Consider the following 21,414-nt stretch of genomic DNA (forward strand, 5'->3'; position numbering starts at 1 on the left):
TTGCTTTTGTAGGAATCAAAATTTTAAATGTGTAGACTCTTTGACCTAGCAATTCCACTTTTATGACTTTTCTAAGAATTAGACATACCCACACCACAGTATTGTTTAAATAGTTTAAAATAGGAAATAACTTAAGTGCCTATCAATAGAGACTAGTTAAATTATGGTACATCTCTTAATTATTATCCAAGTTTCATATTTCTCTAGAATCTTGTGAGGATACATCCTCTGCAGATGGTAAACTTATTTGGAGAATTGGAGGTGGAATTTAAAGTTCGATTTTTTAAGTGTAGAAAAAGGCAAAAGAGTGGGGTTTGGGATGCCTGGGTGGCTCAATCAGTTAAGCATCTGCCTTCGGCTCGGGTCGTGATCCCAGGGTTCTGGGATCTGGCCCCGCATCAGGCTCCCTGCTCCGCAGGGAGTCTGCTTCTCTCTCTCCCTCTGCCTGCCTGCCCTTCTTGTGTGCGTACACTCTTTCTCTCAAATAAAAAAATAAGAAGAATGGAGTTTGTAAGTATAGATTATTGTTGGATGTTTTGAACATGTATATTTGAGCCAGTGACTTTATTATCTGCTGTGTGCTAGACACTGTCAGGTGCTAGGAGCACAGACAAGACAAGAGTTTCTGTGCTGGTAAGTAATAAAGGAATATAGAATAATGCCTAATTTCAGTGAATGTATCCCAGAAGAGATTGATAGTTTTTTTGTTTTTGCTTTGTTTGTTTTTTTTTTAAAGATTTTATTTATTTATTTGACAGAGAGAGATAGTGAGAGCAGGAACACAAGCAGGGGGAGTGGGAGAGGGAGAAGCAGGCTTCCCACTGAGCAGGGAGCCTGATGCGGGACTTGATCCCAGGACCCTGGGATCATGACCTGAGCCGAAGGCAGACACTTAACGACTGAGCCACCCAGGCGCCCAGAGATTGATAGTTTTGAATCTACAGGATCACATTGCTTTTCTTTGTTAATCATGTAAGTGCCTAGAGCCCTGTTTCCTGAGTGGCAACCCCGTTTGATTTTCTGACTTACTCTGGGTGTAGCTGATAGTGCCCCAGAGTGCTCTTGCTTAATCTGAGAAACCAAAATCAGTGTACTCCTCACATACCTGCATGATATTTGTAAGAAGAAATTGAATATACTTTTACCCATAAAAATGTTCATACTCATTTATCTCTAATTTTGCTTCTGTGAATCTTTCTGATAAAGCCAGGTGCATAAAGTTCTTTTTTTTTTTAATCATAGTGTAACTTATAACAGTAAGAAAATTAGGATCCACCCTGATGTCCAGTTATAAGAGTATGGTCAGGTCACTAGGAAACATCCTCTCGATGGAATATCATGCAGTCATTAAAAATGTTATGTGGCAACATACGGAAATGCTCACAAGATGACACTAAACGAGCAAAGCAGTGTACAGAATAAACCCACACTTAAGATTATAGTTATCTTAGGGGGGCCTGGGTGGCGCAGTCAGTTGAGCTTCACACTCTTGGTTTCAGCTCAGGTCGTGATCTCTGGGTTGTGAGATTGAGCCCCCCATTGGGCTCTGCACTCAGCAGGGAGTCTACTTGGGATTCTTTCTCTCTCCCTCTCCTTCTCCCCCTCCCCTGTGCACACATGCACTCTCACTCTCCCTAAAATAAATAAATAAATCTTAAAAAAAAAAGATTAAAAAATAATAATTAAAAAAAAAGATTATAGATACCATATAAACCAGAGGACTGGAAAAAAAGTATGTAGTAGTGGTAATGGAATTGTGTATGATTTATTTTTCTTTTGCTCTTTTGGCTTTATGCAATAGTTATACTGTTTCCATTACTTTAGAAATTAGGTTAAGGGGGAAAAAATTCCAGAGCTGAGAATAAGCTGTCCTAGAGATTGATTTTTGTGGTCAAATTGCAGGCTCAGCAGGGTGGGGGAGAAAGCATTGATAGATCCCATTACAGAAGGAGTGCCTGTTACTGATTTATTATGCTCTGATTCCCCCTCCTGGCTCTAGGAATTGAGGAAGCCCAGATGGGAAAACGAGGGTACCTAACACCCACCAGCGCCCAAGAACATCTTACTGCCCTTTGGAAGAATGAAGGTGCTGTACCAACCTAAAGAAATCGAAATGAGTCTCTGGGCTCATTTATCCTGCCTTATTATTTTTATGTTTTCAGAGTTGTGATAATTACAGATCTCTCCTGAATTCAGTTCATAGGTTTGGGGCTGGCTTCAGGGTACATTGTCATCGATGCATTCTAGAGCAGGCAAGAACATGAACTTGACAACCATTGTAACTGAACCTGGTCATTAAATGACAGCTGTGGGTGGGCCTCGCTTAATACAGTTTGACATTTTTCTAGAAGGTACAGTGTAACTCACCTTACTTTAAATGCCTGTTAATAACTTTTTCAGAAAAGGATTCGAAGGGAATTCCTCCTGTGATTCAAAAAATGAACTCTTTTTTTTTTTTTTAGGATTTTTCCGCATTTTAATTCCCTACGAAAAGGAAAGTCTTCCATTCCTTTTGCGTGTGTAACAAAAGCTAGGCACTGTATTCAGCCTGCAAGTTTGACATCTGGTCAATGTCGCCACCCTCGGAGAGTGCTCTTGTTCTGGAACACTGCATGCAGTTGCTGTGTAATGATAGGCACTTAAAAATGAAAATGCTGCTGAAGGGATAAGTGATGTCAGGGAAAAAAAAGAGCACTCAAGTTAGTGTGATCATTTCTGTGGCAGGCTCTAACACTTTTATTCATTCTCTCTGCAGCTTTCTTTTAAGTTCATTGGAAACTTAAAATACAGCTTTGATCCACAAAAACGATGCCTTCTTGGTAACATCTATATGGAGGGTTTTTTGTTTTGTTTTATTTGTAAGAAGGCTAACTTTTTTTTATTGATTTTCTGTATTTCAGATACATTTTTTATAGATAACCAAAGCTGTGTGTGTGTGTGTGCGCGCGCACGCTCGTGCATGTGTAAGTCTAATGGTCCAGGAGGGTAGTGAGAAACAAGAGGTTTTCATTCCCCATCCTTGTTCATCTCAGCCCCAAGCTAAGCACTGGGGGGCGCCGTGGCACTCGTCCTTAAACCACCATCTCACCTGTGTGCGGGTTCTCAACACACAAAGGCTATTTTTTGCTTGTTTTTAGAAAGAAAAAATATGATTTTACTCTACTTACTGTTTCGTATTCTGTTTTTCTTTTTTGTCACCCAGTGGAATTTTTGTGGTCATTCATCCCTGCCCTCACACATAGATGTAAATGATCGTTTTGGCTTATTTCAAATGCAGGATTCTTTCTGAATTACCTTTTTTCGGGACTGGAAAATGTCGACGTGGAGTCTAGATTCAATCCCAGTATGTTCTTTTTGGATTTCCTGGTGGTGCCACCCTCAAGGTAATGCCCTTTAATTAGCTTTATTTCGCCGAAAAAGGCTTATTGAGCGGTGGAATAATGACCTCTGGGAGAGGCTTGGAGGGCCTAGCGCACTAAGAAGCAAAGCAGCAGTTCCACACCCGGGTTGCAGGTGGCTGGGAGTGTTCGTCCTGACTGCGGTAGGAATGTTGGCTGGTTTCCGAGTGTGGTGGGTTGTGAGTTGCTTGTAGCAGGGATGGGCAAGAGGCTGAAGAATATGACCCTTCCCTCATGCTCAACGGTCCCTGATTCCATGTGTCCCCCTACAGGTATCGCCCTGTCAATCGGCTGGGGGACCAGATGTTTACCAACGGCCAGACGGTGAACTTGCAGGCTGTCATGAAGGACATGGTTCTGATCCGAAAACTTCTGGCATTGATGGCCCAAGAACAGGAGCTGCCATGTGAGGTGGCAGCACCTGCCAAGGATGAGGTCAGGGCTGCCTTGGAGCTGATGCCGTCAGCCTGTCTGCTTAGTTCTAAGGCCCGCGGTGCAGATGCAGAATGCTGGGGGTGCAGGGAGCTGCTGGTTGGGAATTCTGTACAGTTTGTTTGCAAGCCGTCATTTGGGGAAACCTCAGTAATGTTGGGGGAAAGCATGATACGAGCATAGAAAGATCTAGGTCTTGCCCCAGAGACCTCTGCTGAGTTGCTTTGATTTTGTGGGCCCGTCTCCACTGTAAAATGTGTATGGTTGGTGGTAAGGTTTTACATATAGGCTGTTCTGGGCCACCTGCCTTCACTGGCAGTGACTGGCAGCTCTAGAAAGAAGAGTCTGCTTCCTGTGGGCTCTTAGAATGTCCCTTTTGGGTTACAGTACCAGAGCCTGAGTCATCTAGGTCTGTTTTTGACTCATTGAGACCTCTAGCATTGGGTTCAGGAGGGCACCATTGTCGATTCTAGGAATTTCCCAGAATAGGACTGTCATGTTTGAGGCCTGTTTCCTCGTCAGTAGGTGATAGCGTGGGATTCAGTTTTCCCGTTTCAGCCGACTTTCCGAGCTACTTCAGTGTGCCAGGTCTTCAGTGGGTGTAAAGATGAATCAGGCACTCGGAGAAGTTGCTGAGATCACTGAGGTCCTTTCCAGCTTTGAGATGTTCCCTGGACGGAAGCAGGAAGGGCTGTGTCAGTGGACGGGGCTCTCGGGCTCCCTTCCAGCTGCCGGCAGCAGTTCAGCTGGGAGCCAGGCCCATCACCAGGTGGCGCCACTGTCTGCCTGGCCACTTGGCTGTGGGTTACCCGTACTCTGCTCTGCACTGTCTTCGGTTTTGCTGAAGTTTTCTGCTCTGTCAGGGTAGTATGCTTTCAGAAACCTTCAGTCTGAGAGAAATGTGCCATCTGCAAGCCCTGGTCCAGTTTGGAGGGAAGACCATAGGGTAGCCAGGACCCATGAGCAGGGCTGAGAACTTTTATTTTGATGCTCCTTGAAAATAGAGCAGCCATTTGTTAAAAAAAAAAAAAAAAAAAAAAAGCTAAGAGTCTGCAGAAATAAACAGTATCCTCTGATTCTTAAGGTCCTTGCTACCTGAAGTCACAGTGCCTTCTTTCTTTGTGATTAACGGGACCCGTTCTTATTTCTTTCCCCATATGCTCCCCACATTCCATTCATATGGCAGCCCTCTCACGGGACTCATTATAAGGGTAATCACATAGCCCTGAGCCAGGTAATGTCATAGGCAGTGAGTTAGGCTGACAAGGCCCCTGTTGTCGTATAGGTGACGGTCTCTCCCTATGAGGCTCCCTCCGCCAGAGAGAAAATACATCTGTCCTCCCTATAAGTAAAGAAGACTCCTCTATTTCTCAGGGTTGAGGACAAACCCACTTCACTAATGGTTTTCATGGCATTCTTCTTTACTAGATCTTCACCCCTCCCCCTATACCTCTCCCAACACACTGACAGGTCTCTTCTCTCGTCTCACACTGGGGGACATCTGTCTAGCTCTTGTGTCATAGCCAGGCAGATGGGGCTAGGAGGTGGCCAGACAGTGTCAATAGGTGGTGCTGTAAGGCAGGTTAAGAGCCTGTCTCCCAGGCAGGTAGGGAGAGAAGAGAAGGAGGCAGAGTCAGGGACAGAAATATTAAAAAGGATTGGTTAAAAATTCCAGTGAGGCTTGGATTTCAGCCAGTCCCTTGACATATTTCAGTTGGGGACCAATATTTTAATTTATAACATAGAAAAGAGTATGGCCAACGTTTTTCCTTTTGAGAAATTATTTTACTTGTGTTTTCATAAGTGCTTTGGATTAAGTTTTTCCAAAACCATAAATAAAGGTAAAATTGCATGTGAGAATCAGTTATTTGGTGGGATAACAGCTTTATGAAGAGTATAGTTGGGGGAAGAATTTCTAGGGTAGCTTGAAGAATTAGATAGTAAGGGACTCAGCAGCTGCTGCTAGCCGACCCTTCCATTATTTTCTTGGCTTACACGTTTCAATGAAATAAGCTACGATGTTGGAGAAGCCCATGAGGCACATAATTGCAGGTGGCCTCTGGGCGACCTGAGGCCTCCAGTCTAGCAGCTCTAGGGGAATTGCACCCTGCCAACAACCATGTGAGCTTAGAGATGGATTCTTCCCCAGTTGAACCTTCAGATGAGACCCTGGCTCGGGCTGACTCTATTACAGCCTAGGAGAGACTGAAGCAGAGAACCCAGTTGAGCTGTATGTACCCAGATTCCTGACTTACAGAAACTGTGAGGTAGTAAATGTGTGTTGGTCTTTAAAAAAAAAAAGAAAGAAACTTGAGTTCATTTTACTATCAGAAAAAGGCTGGTAAATGCATAATGGGGCTGATGTTTTGTTGATACAAACTGAGAAGATTGATTTATTAGCACTTTTGCCACTGATCTGTCGCGTTCAAAAGACATAAAGGCAGACTCCAGAGCTTATCATGTGTCAGAGCGAGAGGAAGAAAGAAAAATAAAACCAAACCTGACGTTTTTGAGGTTTTTCCATCTTGCCTGTTTTCTTGGTTGTGTCTTGCCAGGAAAAAGACTCTTCAGTTGTTCTGGACCGATCCTTTTTGAGTATGCTTCCGGGCCAGTCCCTCACAGACAAACTTTACAACATTTGGATTCGTCTTCAGAGCCACGTCAATATTGTGTTTGATAGTGAGATGGACAAATTAATGATGGAAAAGTACCCTGGCATTAGACAGGTGAGCAGGAGGTTGGATCCCTGTTGCTAGCTGAAGGGATTAAATAATAAGCGTACTTGTATTGAAATAAGAAATATAATAAGTATATTTGACTTTTTTTTTCCTAATGATGCTTTCTGTGGACTTTTTCCTGCATAAAGATCCTGGAGAAGAAGGATGGCTTATTCCGAAAACACATGATGGGGAAGCGAGTGGACTACGCGGCCCGTTCGGTCATCTGCCCAGATATGTACATTAACACCAACGAAATTGGAATTCCCATGGTGTGTGTGGAGGGTCCTCACTGGCTGCTCTTGTGGCACATGGGAACGTTGAGGGCTGGGGAAGAAGGTGTACAGCCGACTGTGGTGGCTTGGGTGGGGACAGCTTATGCTTCTTCCTGAACAAGCTGTTTGGAGGGGACATGAGGCTGTGTGATGGAGTTGCTTTCACTCCTCGCCAAGTCTCCAAACACCTGCCTACAAGGAAGACCCACTTGCTGGGCAAGCAGGGAGCCGACTGCAGGGCATTCCACATCCCCGCCTGCATGTCTTCCCCCCTGCCTCTCAGAGCCTAGTCGAAACCTTCCTGGTCAAATTGAGCACATGACAGAGATGAGGAAGAGGGAAAAGGGGATTTGCGCCTCATGCACTTGCCTGGCATTAGGAGTCAGGAATGTGTACCCCTAGTTGCCAGACACAGGAAGGGAAGAGAGCACCCCCAGAGAGGGCTGTATGCATGTCATCCATCCTCCCAGTTCCTCCAGGGTAAGCGGTTTGCCCCATCCACCCATTAGTGTTTCCTCTGGGAGCCGGCCTCCTCCTCTCACTTCCCCACCCATTCAAGTTGTGGTGCTCATTAGCAGCGCTTTAATCGGCTCCCTCCTTAATGGGCCTTGAGGTCAGTAATATGAAGATGGTTTAATTCCCTTTGTGGAGAGTCTCATTTCCTCGTATGCTGCCCCCTCTGCTGCTCTCGGGGGAGCGCTGGTGATGAGCGCAGCTCAAGTGTTCTGATGGCCCCCTGCGTGCCCGCCGCCTTGTCCCTCTGGAAAACACTTGGCTCCCTGGGCAAGGGCACACATGTCAGAGGACAGGAGTCAGAGAAAGCTTAGTCCTGTGCCCACTGCCTCTTAGAACCTAGGTCTTTCCATCCAGAAGCTGGGCCAGGTGGCAGAGAAAGGCCTTGTGAAGCCCAGTGGTGACCTTCCTGAGTCTGAGGCCCTGGGAAGAGAGGCCCATTTACTGCTGTTCATTGCTTTTTCTGGACTGAAGGCCTGGGCTATCCCGGTAGGCTTTGGCCTCACAATGCCTTAAAGCATCCCAGCTTTAGGAGAGACCTTTAGTGCTGCCTCCTCTTTCTACCTTCAGGGGTCCCGGGCCTCCCTTTCTTGGATCTGGTTTCATTCCATAATGGCTGGTCCTAAGGAGGGACTCTGAAGTTACTCCTCTGCCCACCTCTAGCCTGTTCCAGGTCTCAGGGCCATGGTGGCTGGGGGGTGTTACTCACAGGATGGCTGTGAGGAGCTGACTGTGTGAGACTACCTCTTGGTGCCTCATGGCACACACTTCCCGTAGAGCACCGTGGAGAGGTGTTATGGGAGCAGAGGTGCTAAAGTAGGTTTGGGGAGTAAGCTAGAGATTAGCAGTGAACCAGACAGACTAGAGTATCCCCTGAGAAGCTTACATTCCAGTGGTGGAGACGAATAAACAAATACATAGGAGTATAAACACTCCGTCAGGCAGTGGTCAGTGCATTGGCAAAAGTAGGGCAGGCGATGGGGAAAGGGAGTGCTGGCTGGGTGGCAGGTAAGGCCTTTCGCAGTGTCATCCAAGCAGAAACCTGGACAGAGAACCTGGACAGAATCCAACCAGGTTCTTTACGTCAGACTCCTCAGAGGCAGTGAAGAGTAGTGAAGTGCATTTGGAAGCATCAGAGGGTTTATGATATTCAGCAGCTTAGAAACTCACTTAACCAGGAAACTCGTTTTTCTTGGAGTACCTTGCAGGTCTAGCGTTAAGTGGAACCCTGCATTTTCTCGTGTATCCGGAGACCGAATCGGTTTCATCTCAAGCGCCACCTTGATCGTAGTGGCAGCCAAAACTGCCGGGTAGAGGCTCCGATGCCATGTCTGGGCTCGGGGCAGGGGCCACGATCACTTGGTGATGTCTGCGAGAGCGGAGAGGGCTGTGGTGTGGTATTTGAGGGCAGGGATTTGCTCCCTCTCTCAACCTAGTGTCCCATTCTGTGTTCCCTCTGGAGAGTATGAATTGATCGGTGGGTGAGGAAATGACGAAGTTTTAGAATGAGTTACCAAAATTCTAATGTGTAAACTGCAACACTCCAGTTATTCTCTTCAGACAGAGTGCTAGGAAAGGAGGCCCATTCTCTGTTCCCTTGAGGCCTCAAGTCTAGAAAAATGGCTCTATGGAGAAGACAGACAGGATGTTGCTTACTCCCTGAAGGACGTTTGTGGCAAAGATAGCACCTCCGTGTCTTGGGGAAGAAGTTGCATAGCCTGTTGAGTCAGATTTTCAATCAGTATCATCTTTTCTGCCTACCCTGAGTTTTCATATTCATTCCATTTCCAGGTGTTTGCCACAAAACTGACCTACCCTCAGCCAGTCACCCCCTGGAATGTTCAGGAACTGAGGCAAGCAGTCATCAATGGCCCCAATGTACACCCGGGAGCCTCCATGGTCATCAATGAGGATGGCAGCCGCACAGCCCTGAGTGCCGTCGACCTCACCCAGCGGGAAGCTGTAGCCAAACAGCTCCTGACACCAGCCACGGGGGCACCTAAGCCCCAGGGGACAAAAATTGTGAGTAGTGGGCCGATTTGATCAGGGGCTCCCCTGTGACTGCGAGTCATGAGTGCTGACACAGGAATCTATGAGCTGTTCTGCCTCCCCGGGATGAAGATTCCCCCATATGTGGGTGTTCCTTAGGGGCTTCATGGTGCTTGCTTTACCTCCCCAGCTGGAGCTGGAGTTCCTAGGATCTTGACCCCATGATTAAAGCTTCACTTGGCTGTTCTATGTCATGCAGCACAGTGTCGGGCACCCATCCAAGGCTTGAGAAATGCTCTCTAATAATAACTCAGTTGTGGTCCTGGGGCAGGCAAATTTGCTGTCCTTACGCGGGGCGACTCAAAGGGTGGTCCTCAGATCACCATCAGCGGTAGCATCCCTAGAGCTTGTGAGAAATGCACATTCACTCTCTCTTCCCCACCCCCCACCAAATGGATTAGAATCTTTGGGAATGGGGCCCAGGAATCTGTGTTTAACAAGCGCTTTAGAGGGTTTTTCTGCATGCTGGCATTTGAGAGCTGCCCTGAAGGAAGGAAATGTCCTGTGTGATATATCCGTGATAACTGATAACACATGGGTTTCATTCTTTGCCTCATTTTCTGGCGATTGCTGATGGCTGCCCATGGTACAGTGTTAAGGGATCCTAAGGCGTATCCGGGCTCCACTGGAAAGAGTACATGATTGATTAGCTGGGGGTGTGAAATCGGTGGGTGACCTCATTTGTGTCCTGTTAAAGCTAGCCATTTATACTGGGGGGAGCATGACAGATGACCCCTAGCCAGGCATTAGCGGCGGCTGTTGAGGTGAAATGGGTTTTTATCTGGGTTTAGTTGGTGGGTGAGTGTGCAGCGTTGGGGGCTGCCGAGTGCGTTTCCTCACCACGTCTCCTCTGCACGTTTGTTAGACCTCTCCTTGCATTCTGACTTGGGCACGCCCAGTGGCCGATCAAGATCTTCTTTCGTAATGAGTTTGAACTCTACAGAGTCTCCCTCAGCCTGGAAGGAACTTCAGAGGAGGAACAGAAAGGGTTAGGGAAGCACTCTGGCCTGGTTATGGTACTGTTGGTTCTTCCCCACAACCTGCCGTCTCGCTGCTTCTGTCTCGTAGCTTTGCCAAGGCGGGGCAGCAGCACGCTGCCTGAGTTCTGCTTTGGTGGTGGGAGACGCGGGCAGACAGATCAGACCACCTGCTTTGTTCTTTTCCAGTGCGTTAAGTAAGGTTTACGTTCAGGCTCACGGGATCATTCTGCCTTTCTCAATGGCCTGGTGTCTTGGTAGGAGCTTTGTGAGAGATGCAGGAGACCCAAGGCATAGGTCACGTAACTTAGGGTGAAGCAAGACAGACATGAAGTGATCTTCATATTAACTCAAGCCAAACGTACCAAAGAGTCTCCCGGTCAGACAAATTGAGAGGAGGGGTCAGGCGGTATGGATGACCCACTGCTCTCTCCACCCCGCACTTTGCCGCTCACCACAGACAAGGTCCCACTACTCTGGAGTTTATGGCGTGGTGGGGGCAGGGAATGCGTGGCCCCACGGCTCAGTGGTGTGGCGGATACAGTAGGGAATTAGCAGTGGAGGCCTGTGGCTATGTGCTTGATGCTGAGGGGAATGGGCAGGGTGGGAGGGCAGGGAGGGTTTGGAGTCATCAGGAGGCAGGTGACAGCCAGCCACAGGGCTGCAGGGAAGGGAAGGTTATGGCAGGGATGTTTCAGAGAGAGAGCCAGGAAGGACTTAGAGAGTCTGGGGGTCAGGGCTGTGGAAGACACAAGAGGTGAGAACGAAGCAGGAGAGTGGGGAGCGCCCTGGAAGGAGATGCACGCGGCCCCTGTAAAGTGAGGTGATGGTGGGGAATCTAAAGGCCCATCTTCTATGAAAGGTGGGTGTGCGGGACTTAAATTAGGGGCCGTAGAGTTAGGAAATGAGATTTTCAGAGGGTTAGACTCTGAACACAAAGTACAATGGAGAGAAATGGGGGACTCGTTGGGGCTGAAATGGCGGAGCAGGAGGAAGGGGAAGGAGGAGCCGGGAAGCTGAGGGAGGAGAGTGGGGGGCTGGGCCACCTCATTTGACATCTGCATCTGTTTCCCACACGTGGTTGTGGGGCTCCTCCAGGTCAAAACCAGTCCCTGGGTATCTTCAGCTCTCCCAGGGGCACTTGTTAGTTGCTCGTGAAGTTAAATGTGAAGTTTGAGAAGAGTGAGGAAACCCCGGGGAGGCGCATCTGATTTGTCCAAGAGAAGGTCACTTGTGACGCGGGAGAGCAGTTTGAGCAGTGGGAGGAGCCAGGTCCCGGAGCTCTCGTGAGGCAGCAGAGCGAGGAGCTAAGGGTGAAAAGCAGAAGGGTACCGGGTTCCTGATGTGACTGGGATGTGAGGATGAGACAAACACACGGAGAGTTTCACATGGCCTCGTAGTTACGTCTGTAGGGTTGGAGGTGAGCCGAGATTCAGGGCTTGGGAGAAGGAAGGCTGGCCTGCTGCCACGTGGCGCTCAGTTCCTGGGAAGTGACTGGCGTGAGCTCCGAGCAGCGGCGAGCTTGAATGCGGTTGGCCTGGTCGCTGGTCTCCCAGCTTAAGTTCCAGTCCTGGGCACACTGTCCCTGCTTTCTCCTCCAGCTTCACCTCTCAGCTCACCCCCCACACTCCAGCTGGCCCCCGTCAGGGCCTTGCACGTATGCACTTGTGTCCCCGCCTGCATCACTTTGCCCTCCCCCAGACTCCCCGGCCAGCTCTTGCTAGTCCTTCAGGGCCCGGCCAAGCCCTCGTCCTGTAGGGCAGGGGTCTGTAAACCTTTCCAGCGGAGGGCCAGGCAGTAAATGTTCTAGGCTCTGCTGCAGCTGGTCTAGCCTGGCTCTGTAGTGTCCGAGTCGCCGTGGGCAGCGCACAAGTGAATGGGCCTGGCCGTGTTCCCAGAAGACTGTTTCCAAAAGCAGGCGTCCCACTTGTGTGCGGTAGTTTGCCGCTCTCGAAACTTGTATGAGGTCCGCCCCCCATTGTGTTCCCACCACACCCTCAGCCTTCTCCCCCACCCTTGTTCTCACTGCGTTGTGTTGTCACCATGCGTGCCCCCATTCATCCTCCCTCCAGTTCCTAAATGCTAGGAGGGTGCGGGCAGGCTGTTCTGCTCACCACTGTCTCCTCAGCTCCCAGTGTGGAGGTGCTCAGGAAACCCCTGTGGAGTAGATGGGTCCAGGCTGAGGTGCGGGAGGCTCTGAGGTCAGAGGGCCACATTAGACCTGATAATCCAGGGGCAGAGACAGGAAGGGACTTCATGAAGGAAAAGCGGTTCTTCTATCAGGACCTGGGGACTAAGGATGATTATTTTCCAAAATCTCAATAACTTTATACACAGTGTTTATATAATCACATGTACTTCTAATTTATTTGTATTTTTAAAAGACTTTGGTTAATGTGTTACATGTAGATTGGGACTGGCTCAAGGGCTGGGGGACATGAGCGGGAAGAAGAGAGCCGGTCCCTGGAAGGACGCATTGCAGGTTAGGCGAGAAGGGAAGGGATGACTGACAGGACCCGTTTCCCCTGGGAGGTGTGAAACCTCTGTCCCTTCCTCTGGGCCTTGTAAATCAGGAGGAGGTGGCCAGGACGGCTGAGCCTCATTTCCCAGTGCAGCAGCCTGCCAGAAGCCACTCCTTGGCTCTGAGTGTGCCTCAGAAAACTCTGACTCGGGCACCGGGGCATGCTAATTTTCACTGCAGTATTTATTTAGAGACAAGAGAAAGGAAGGGCCTCAGGTTTGGGTTGGCGAGGGGAGCTCCCTGTGCTCCAGGGCTTCTGTTTGGATTGGCTGCTGCCTGTCAGACTGGCCTGTGTGCCTTCCCAGCTGTGGGGTTTGCTTATGCTGGAGGAGGTCTCGAATTTACGAGACTCAAATCCAAGGCCCATCCTGGGGTTTTGGGCCTGGGCCACAGGTCTGGGCAGTTTCTCCCTGGAGAGGCTAAAGAAATAAGACCTTGAAAGTCACCTCAGGCTCTGTGACGTGCTCTGGGCAGACCCTCATGGGAATCCACAGGAGGTTCGGGTCTCCTTGGAAACATGGATGTGGGAGCAGAGAGGGGAAGGTTTGAACTCCTTGGGGAGCAGAAAGACTGCCTCATTGCTAAGTGCTTTTAGGACTGCCTTTTAGAATTTCAGGGTTTTGCTCCCTGCTTCCCTGACCTGGAGGAAACCTTCAGCTCAGCTGAAAATTTGTGTGTTGGGGGGGAGGTGCGGGGAAGGATGGGGAGGATCTTTTGTTCACTTGTAGCCTCTCAGTAGCCACCTTTCTGGTTCAGCTTCATAAATATGGGCAACACAAAAAGAGACTAGACTTGGAGTAATTTGTTACTCCCAACCTGTTGCCTGCTGTGATTTGGGGGAACTTGGGTGGGAGGGGTCTGACCCAGTCCCTGTAACTGCTCTGGGCTGCTCAGGGGGCCTGCAGAATGGTTGGGGCAGCAGCGGCCTTCATGTGTTCGCTTTTTAAAATAGTGTTCATGTTCACCATTTAGGGAGCCCAGTAGTTGATTCAAGGGGAGTTGAAGGACAGCATGAGGCTTAATGAGCCTTCCACTGAAGTCAGCTTTGTGGGAAGTGGTGTTCTGTCTGGAGGACATGACCGGTGGCATATCGATAAGGGAAGAAAGTGTGAATGCTGGCCATCGTTAAGGAGTAAAATTACTTGTGGTTTTTGTTCTGTTCTCTAAGTTTGTCTGTATTTTCTAATTTTTCCCCCCACAATGAGCATATCACTTGTGTAGTAGTTCTTGCTTTCCTTAAAAATGGCTAAATATCTCTTTAAAAAAAAAAAAGTATGGAAGTAATACATGCTCCTTGTCACAGGAACACTACTAAGATGGGTGGAGGTAAAGGTGGTAGGTACTCTGTGCCTTACTTCTTCCCCACGTGCCCTTGCCCTTGCAAAGTCAATGGTCACAGCTTGGTAAGGATCCAAGGAGCCTTTTTCCTCACGTATATAAATACATGGAGAGTTGTGTCGGGTTTTCAATTGCCTCCTCCTGTCACCTTAATTGGCACGTGGATGTTTTTGTTTGTTTTTTTACTGGAATACATTGTTGCCATCACTTCAGGACTAGTATAGATTTGACTCAGCTATTTTCATCATTGCATAATATTTCATAGCGTATAACATGGTTTATATATACCCATGCCGCTTCTGTGGGGCAGCCCAAGTTATTCCAGGTTTTTCCACTGTAAACACTGCTGCTTAAACATATATGTTTATGTAACCTTACATTGGTACTTTTTTTCCTTGTGAAATGCCAAAAGGAAATGAGTTTTATTTATTTTTATTTGACTTTATCATTTACTTTATTTTTTTTTGAAGGTTTAATATATATTTATTTAGGAAATGAGTTTTAAATGTTCTTAAATCTATTGTCAGATTGCTTTCCCAAAAGACTATGGCAATTTAAATTTCTTATTAATGTTTTAAGTGTGAAAGAATGTTTTCAGAAGGCATTAAAGTAGGGGTCAGAACCCTGTGTTCCCTGGCTCTACCATTTGAGGTTGGGTCAGGTAGTTCTAAAACGTGGGATTCGCGTTTAGACTAGTGTACTCCCATGTGACTGTGGGAGGGGGGATTCCAGAGGTCTGCCAGGCCCTTTCAAGCCAAGGGTTTCACAGTTACGTGCAGATATGCTGTCTTCAGATGTGTCCATTTCTTTCCCTAGACCAATAGCCAGAGGAATCCAAGACTCTGGAAAGGTTATGTCCCTCTGAAGAAAACAGAGACTACTGGACAGGGGCCTGGAGCCTCCTCTATTGCTTGCATCTCTGAGCCCAGAGCCAGGATCAGGGCTATGCTGGGCTCGTAGCTATTTCTCAGAGATTTCTAGGGTTTGACTCCAGTTTTCTTTGCTCTGCCCCCAGGTGTGCCGGCATGTGAAGAATGGAGACATCCTCCTGCTGAACCGACAGCCCACCCTGCACAGACCCTCTATCCAGGCACACCACGCCCGCATCCTGCCTGAAGAGAAAGTCCTGCGGCTCCACTATGCCAACTGCAAGGCATATAACGCTGACTTTGATGGAGATGAGATGAATGCTCACTTCCCCCAGAGCGAACTGGGCCGGGCTGAGGCCCATGTCCTGGCCTGCACGGATCAGCAGTACCTTGTTCCCAAGGTAGGTCTGACCTTGAGGCCGTTCCGTGGTCATCGCTGGCACAACTTGGCACTTTAGGTCTGGGCTCTTGCCAGCTTCTGGGGTCAGTGGGTAGCTCCAGGGCAGGGGCCCGTGGAAGAGAGGGTTCTGGCTTCTTCCAGGTGGGGCTTTCAGCCCTCTAGCTGCTTAGAGGGTAGCAACTAGTAGCTGTGTAATAGGTCTTGTCTTCCGGACTTATGTTTGGATTCTACAATTTATTAGCCACTGGCAAGCATAAGCATCCCAACTGTGATGGTCCTCATGATCCCCAGAGGACTTTGATCCTTTGTTCTGACAGGCATGAGTTTTAAGAGACAACTTAATCATGAGGGCCCACAATGAGATCCCTCTAGCCCGTGAAGGTGTCTCCTCTTTGAATCCCTTCCTTCTCTCTCTGAGGTTGGTCCTTAAAAGCAGACCCATGTGGTCATGGCTGTCTGGTGGGGTGCATGAGGAATGATTCAGCTTCCTTTCCCAGCCGATCCATTCTATTAAGTGGCAGGGACCTGAGTCAACGAGTGTTCATGGGAACAAGAGTGGGGATAGAGCCAGCCTGCATGAAAGAAAACCAAGTATGTTCCAGATGCCACTTAACCCCTCACTACCCATCCTAAGGCCTGAGGCCTTTAAAATTATCAACCGTTTGTGTCACAGTGATTCACAATTATATGTCATTCACTTGGGTTGTGGTGGGATGTGAAAGAATCAGTAGTAATAGTAACATGGAATTATAGCTGCCATTTGCCAAGCATTTTGTCAATGCTAGACCCTGTGCAAAGTACTTGGGAGGCTTCCCCTTTTCACCGTTGCGCAGCCCTTGGAGCAGGTGCTGTTAGTGTCCACGGTTACACATGGAGAAGACGAAGGAGTGCTGTAACTTGCAGCACGACACCGCTGGGAAGGCGGAGGAAGTTACAGGGAGCCCCCAGCTCCTCGGGTCTCTGCTGCTTTCCACCTCCGCGGCTCTTGCCACCCTTCTGCAGAGCAGATGGGACTTCTGCAGGCAGGTGAGCACGGGAGGCTGCTCGGAGATGTCCGGCATCAGCCAGTGCCCTCCCCGCCTGGGAACTTCTCTTCCCAGCAGTCCCCAGCCACCTAGGGCAGCAGGCCCTGGCCAGGGGCCCGGGGACCCAGCGCCCCGGCCTTGTTCGCACCAGACACGCTGTTGCGGCTTCACGCTGGACCCAGCTGTTTGAGTTTAACTCTCGTTCCCTTCTCTGCCCGCTTCAGCCAGCGCTGGATTAGTGAAGGCGCTAAAAGTAGGAAGGAGGGATTAAAGGCCCACTGAGGTTCCTTGGAAGTTAGAATAATCATTTTACTAACTTAATTGATTTTTTGCCTTTTCATGTCAATAAGAGTCGTGGCTGTCGCTGAGGCGGCAGTAAAAGCCACCATGCACTGAGCGGCCCCCGTACAGCAGGCACTGCTCTAAGCTGTTTGCAGACGTTGTCTCAGTCCTCACGACAACTTATGAGATAAGTGCGGTTTTCCGATGAGGACACACAAGTGACTTGCCAGCCAGCGACGAGGCCAGCACTTGAACCCAGCACCTTTGACTCCCAAGCCCATGTACTCAGCATCATGGGTCATTAGCCTCACTTACCAGGCAGGGCTGGGGCTGGGTAAGGCCACGTGGCAGGAAGTGGATCCCAGGACTGAACTGGCTCCTTGACTCTAGAGGCAGGGTCACATTTCACCATAGGGGACACTACCAGGGAGCAGCAGATGGGTCACTTGTGGCTGGCAGAGTGACCGCTGGACATGAGGGGGGTTGGAATGGGGAGTTGGGGTGCTCTGAAGTTCTCAGACCAGTGAACTTGAATGTTCCGTACTTCATTTTGATTGAATAAAGTCATACAAGGGCTTCATGCTTACACCGTGTCCTTCAAAGGGCTGACCTTTCTAAATCCAGATGTGCCTCAGCATGTGTTCACATGCCCACCAATTTTAGGTCAGGAGACAGGCAGAACCCAGATAAATAAGCTTACATCAACAAATTAAGTTCTTAGGGGGAAGAAACTTCTAGGGGATGACCCGAGGGTTCACTTCACTTTCCACCAGTTTCCTTAGTCAGAGGTACAGAGCTTTTGATTCTTGATCAGTTTCATTTAGTCCTTAGTGTAAATGCCAAGACATGGAATCTGTTTTTGCTAATGGTTGTAAAAATGCAACATGTCTTAAAGTACTTTGGTGGTAAAGTCCTAAGAGAACAGGAACTGGCTTTGTTACACTAGGAAAGTCATTTTTTGGGAGAGAGGAGGTAATTTTTCTTGGTGTATTTTTATTTTCCTTATTTCCATTTCCCTTCTATTTCTTCTGTTTTCCAGTTTCTGTTCCTTGATTAACCATAGTACCCGATTAAAGGACATTTAATTTTATTGTTTATGTGTTTAGTAGAGTTGCAGGTTATTTTCTTACTTAAAATAGGAGGTGAATGATACCAGCTCTTTCTTTCCCGAGAAAACAGTTAAACTTTTCATTGATGTGTTTCTTTGTGGATTTTTTTCTTCTGTTTGTTGTATTTTTTGAGGGCCAGTGCCTTGTGGAAAGTTTTTAACAAGGTTTGAGAGTCTCCTGACTATCCACTTAGCCAGAAAATTCAAGTCACAGAACACCCTAATTCTCAAAGCATCCTGACCAAAGGAATTAATTGTAATGTCATTTTGCTGTGATATTAGGTGGAATAGGATAGCTCACAATTATCTGGGTTTTTGATTGAGAGATGGTCTTTCTGATCCTAAGCAGGATTTGGGAAATCCAGAATTATAAGTAGGCCCTTAGTAAGTTGCTTTAATCAGCATTCCTCCCTACGATTCATGATTATTGCATTGCAAGCAATTTAGCCATTAAGGTAATTTTCTAGTCATGGAGAAATCTGGATGGAGAATAGGGAAGGCACTGAATAGATCACATAACTTGTAATTATGTTCTTTAAAGGAAGAAAACAAAAGGAAAAATCTCTATCTGCCCCCAAAGATTGTGGGATGAGGCAAATGCGTAATACTGGTTTGGGTTCTCCATCCCCCAAGGAAAATAAGACCTTGTCTTTGGAACAAGATGCAGAGTATAATTTTTTATTCCTGCTCTTAACTCAAAGCCTTCGTAAGAGAGGCTGTGTGCACCATCTGACCTTGCCTTGTCTATTCAGCCCATCTGTAATAATTGTCTTTGAGTTTATATAGAGCCCATTGCCACAGTATGTCCACTATTTGACAAGCATCTTTTTTATCCTTTGAATTAGTACATGTGGTTAAATTCCTGGCATTTCTCCATGGCTGCATTTGTGAGTTCCTTTAGCTAGCTTAGTTATGAAACCTGGCCATAATATTGGATAGTATTTAACAAGTAATCAAATGATAACAGTCTTTAGATCCAAGGCACAGATTTTTCTCAAGTTCCCATAAACACTGAAAAGTTTGCAAACACTGCTTCTTAGAGCATGTCAGTGGGCATAGCTATTTTTACGTTAGTGTGCCTTACGTTGCCATGAACACAGACCTCCAGATAAGTTGCAGGAGACTAAGGCTTAGTCTGTGAAAAGTTTCAAATGAGATGAACGCACTGGGGCTTACATAAAAGCCCTTGTTTGGGCATCTGGTAGATAACAGCTTCTATTAAAGGCCCCGCCATGAACATGTGCTACATTGTGAAGAGACACTTGTAGTGAGCATTCTTTTCTCCCATAGTCATGCACAGCAAGGCCCTCTCAAGCCTCTCGAGGTTCCTCTGGCTGACCCCCTACCCCTTAGAGAGCTGACGCTTAAGTCAGTAATACTCAGGGCCCTGTAATACTGCCCCTGAAAGATCCTTTCTGACCATCCCCCTACCTCTAATCTATATGATGACCCATCTGTTATTTTCCTCCAAGATATTTAAAACTCTTTGTGATAATGTATTCATCCAATCATTTGTTGATTGTCTAGTTCTTCCTCACCATAAAGGATCATGTCTCTTTGGTCCACTAGAGTAGATTGGAGGGCTAACCCAAATGTCTGGGCTTATAGTATTCTCTCAATAAATATTTATTGAATGGATGACTGATTTAGAGGAAAACAGGCCAGAAATGTGTGAAAAATACTAGAGCATAAAACCAAAATATAAAAGCAAGAACACAGCAAATTGCAGCTAGACCAAATTTATGCAAAGATGCCAAAAATATACTGGAGTAACTAGAACCAGATGGGATTATGGAGAGAAGGCTTGGGGAACTGGATGAGTTGGAGCTGTTTTGATCTTGAACAATGGGCAAATGTAAAAGGTGGAGACCGGTCAGGAAGCCCAGGTTATGTGCTTTGGGAGGCAGTTTGCTCTCCAGATGGGAGGCCCAAGCCTGGGCCTAGTGAGGCTGTGGGCAGAACCATACAGGAGTAGAGGGGAGGGCTGTTACTAGTACATGGCTTCCAAGCAGATGATTAGGAATTAGAATGTGATTTCATATTTGCCTTCTTTCTTACCTCTTCTGGTTTGTAGGATGGCCAGCCATTGGCGGGGTTGATCCAAGATCACATGGTTTCGGGTGCAAACATGACCATTCGAGGTTGCTTTTTCACTCGGGAGCAATATATGGAGCTGCTATACCGAGGACTCACAGACAAAGTGGGGCGTGTGAAGCTCTTTCCTCCTGCCATCCTGAAGCCCTTTCCACTGTGGACAGGAAAGCAGGTAATTGGGAGTAAAAAAAAAAAAAAAGAAAGAAACAGGCCACGTGTATAAAAGATTTCATTCCCAGGAGAGTCCAGACCAGATGTAGAGAAATGGCACATCAAATGGTCTGGAACTGAACCCGAGGTATGCCTGTATGATCTATATGACTTTCTCTTTCCTGGGGTCTGGGTGATTTCAGGGGAGTGTCTACTAAGAGTGGACTGCACAGTGTCCTCGATGTCCTCATAATGCAGACGTGGTAGTAAGAAGCAGTGATATTGGTGGTGGTGGTAGTAATAATATTTTCATTGGGAGGGGCCAAGTACTTTACTGATCTGTTACCTTATTTATTTATTTATATATTTTTTAAAGATTTTATTTATTTGGGGCGCCTGGGTGGCTCAGTCGGTTAAGCGGCTGCCTTCGGCTCAGGTCATGATCCTGGGGTCCTGGGATCGAGCCCCACGTCCGGCTCCCTGCTCAGCGGAGAGCCTGTTTCTCCCTCTCCCTCTGCCTGTCACTCTGCCTACTTGTGCTCTCTCTCTATCTCTCTGTCAAATAAATAAATAAAATCTTTAAAAAAAAATAAAAAAAAAAATTAAAAAAAAAAAAGATTTTATTTATTTATTAGAGAGAGACACAGTGAGAGAGGGAACACAAGCAGGGGGAATGGGAGAAGGAGAAGCAGGCTTCCTGCAGAGCAGGGAGCCCGATGTAGGGCTTGATCCCAGGACCCTGGGATTATGACCTGAGCCGAAGGCAGACGCTTAATGACTGAGCCACCCAGGCGCCCCCTGTTACCTTATTTAATCCTCACAACCAACCTGTGATGCAGAGACCATTATTATCACCATTTAGCAGACGAGGATACTGAGGCCTTAGAGAACTTAAATGACATGCCCAAGACTATAGGAGACAGAGTTGGAATTCAAACCCAGGATTCCTAACTCCTAAGACGTCGTGCTATGCTTCCTGTCAAAGTAATGAAATAATGGTGTATGTGGCGATCAAATAATGAGGTACAGTAGAGTGTGTGTTTCTGTTGTTGGCTGGGTCTCCAGGTTTAGCCATAAGGCCTAACTCCTAATCAGCTGTGTGATCTTGGCTTCATGGGTCTCCTTTATTCATCTAGAATACGAAGGGTTGGGGGTGATGATCGCTAAGATCTCTTCCTGCTTAGCAATTCGTTAAGCCTGCGGACCTGCAACCTGTTCTTGTTTTGTTTTTTTTTTAATTTTTAAATTTTTTAAATTTATTTGAGA

The 21,414-nt window shown here is 47.4% G+C and overlaps 1 protein-coding gene across 1 annotated transcript in view; it reads left to right on the top strand.

Annotated features, from left to right (window-relative positions):
* The window catches only part of POLR1A (RNA polymerase I subunit A), a 72,721-nt gene that overhangs the window by 12,581 nt on the left and 38,726 nt on the right, over window positions 1–21,414 (top strand). Inside the window, exons 7-14 of the mRNA XM_036076181.2 lie at window positions 2,000–2,086; window positions 3,278–3,383; window positions 3,671–3,833; window positions 6,386–6,556; window positions 6,697–6,819; window positions 9,127–9,357; window positions 15,236–15,490; window positions 19,979–20,170. Of these exons, the coding sequence (XP_035932074.2) occupies window positions 2,000–2,086; window positions 3,278–3,383; window positions 3,671–3,833; window positions 6,386–6,556; window positions 6,697–6,819; window positions 9,127–9,357; window positions 15,236–15,490; window positions 19,979–20,170 (1,328 nt within the window). The remainder of the gene's footprint in view (window positions 1–1,999; window positions 2,087–3,277; window positions 3,384–3,670; window positions 3,834–6,385; window positions 6,557–6,696; window positions 6,820–9,126; window positions 9,358–15,235; window positions 15,491–19,978; window positions 20,171–21,414) is intronic.

Source organism: Halichoerus grypus, chromosome 10 (genome assembly GCF_964656455.1).
Source record: "Halichoerus grypus chromosome 10, mHalGry1.hap1.1, whole genome shotgun sequence".
NCBI lineage: Eukaryota > Metazoa > Chordata > Mammalia > Carnivora > Phocidae > Halichoerus > Halichoerus grypus.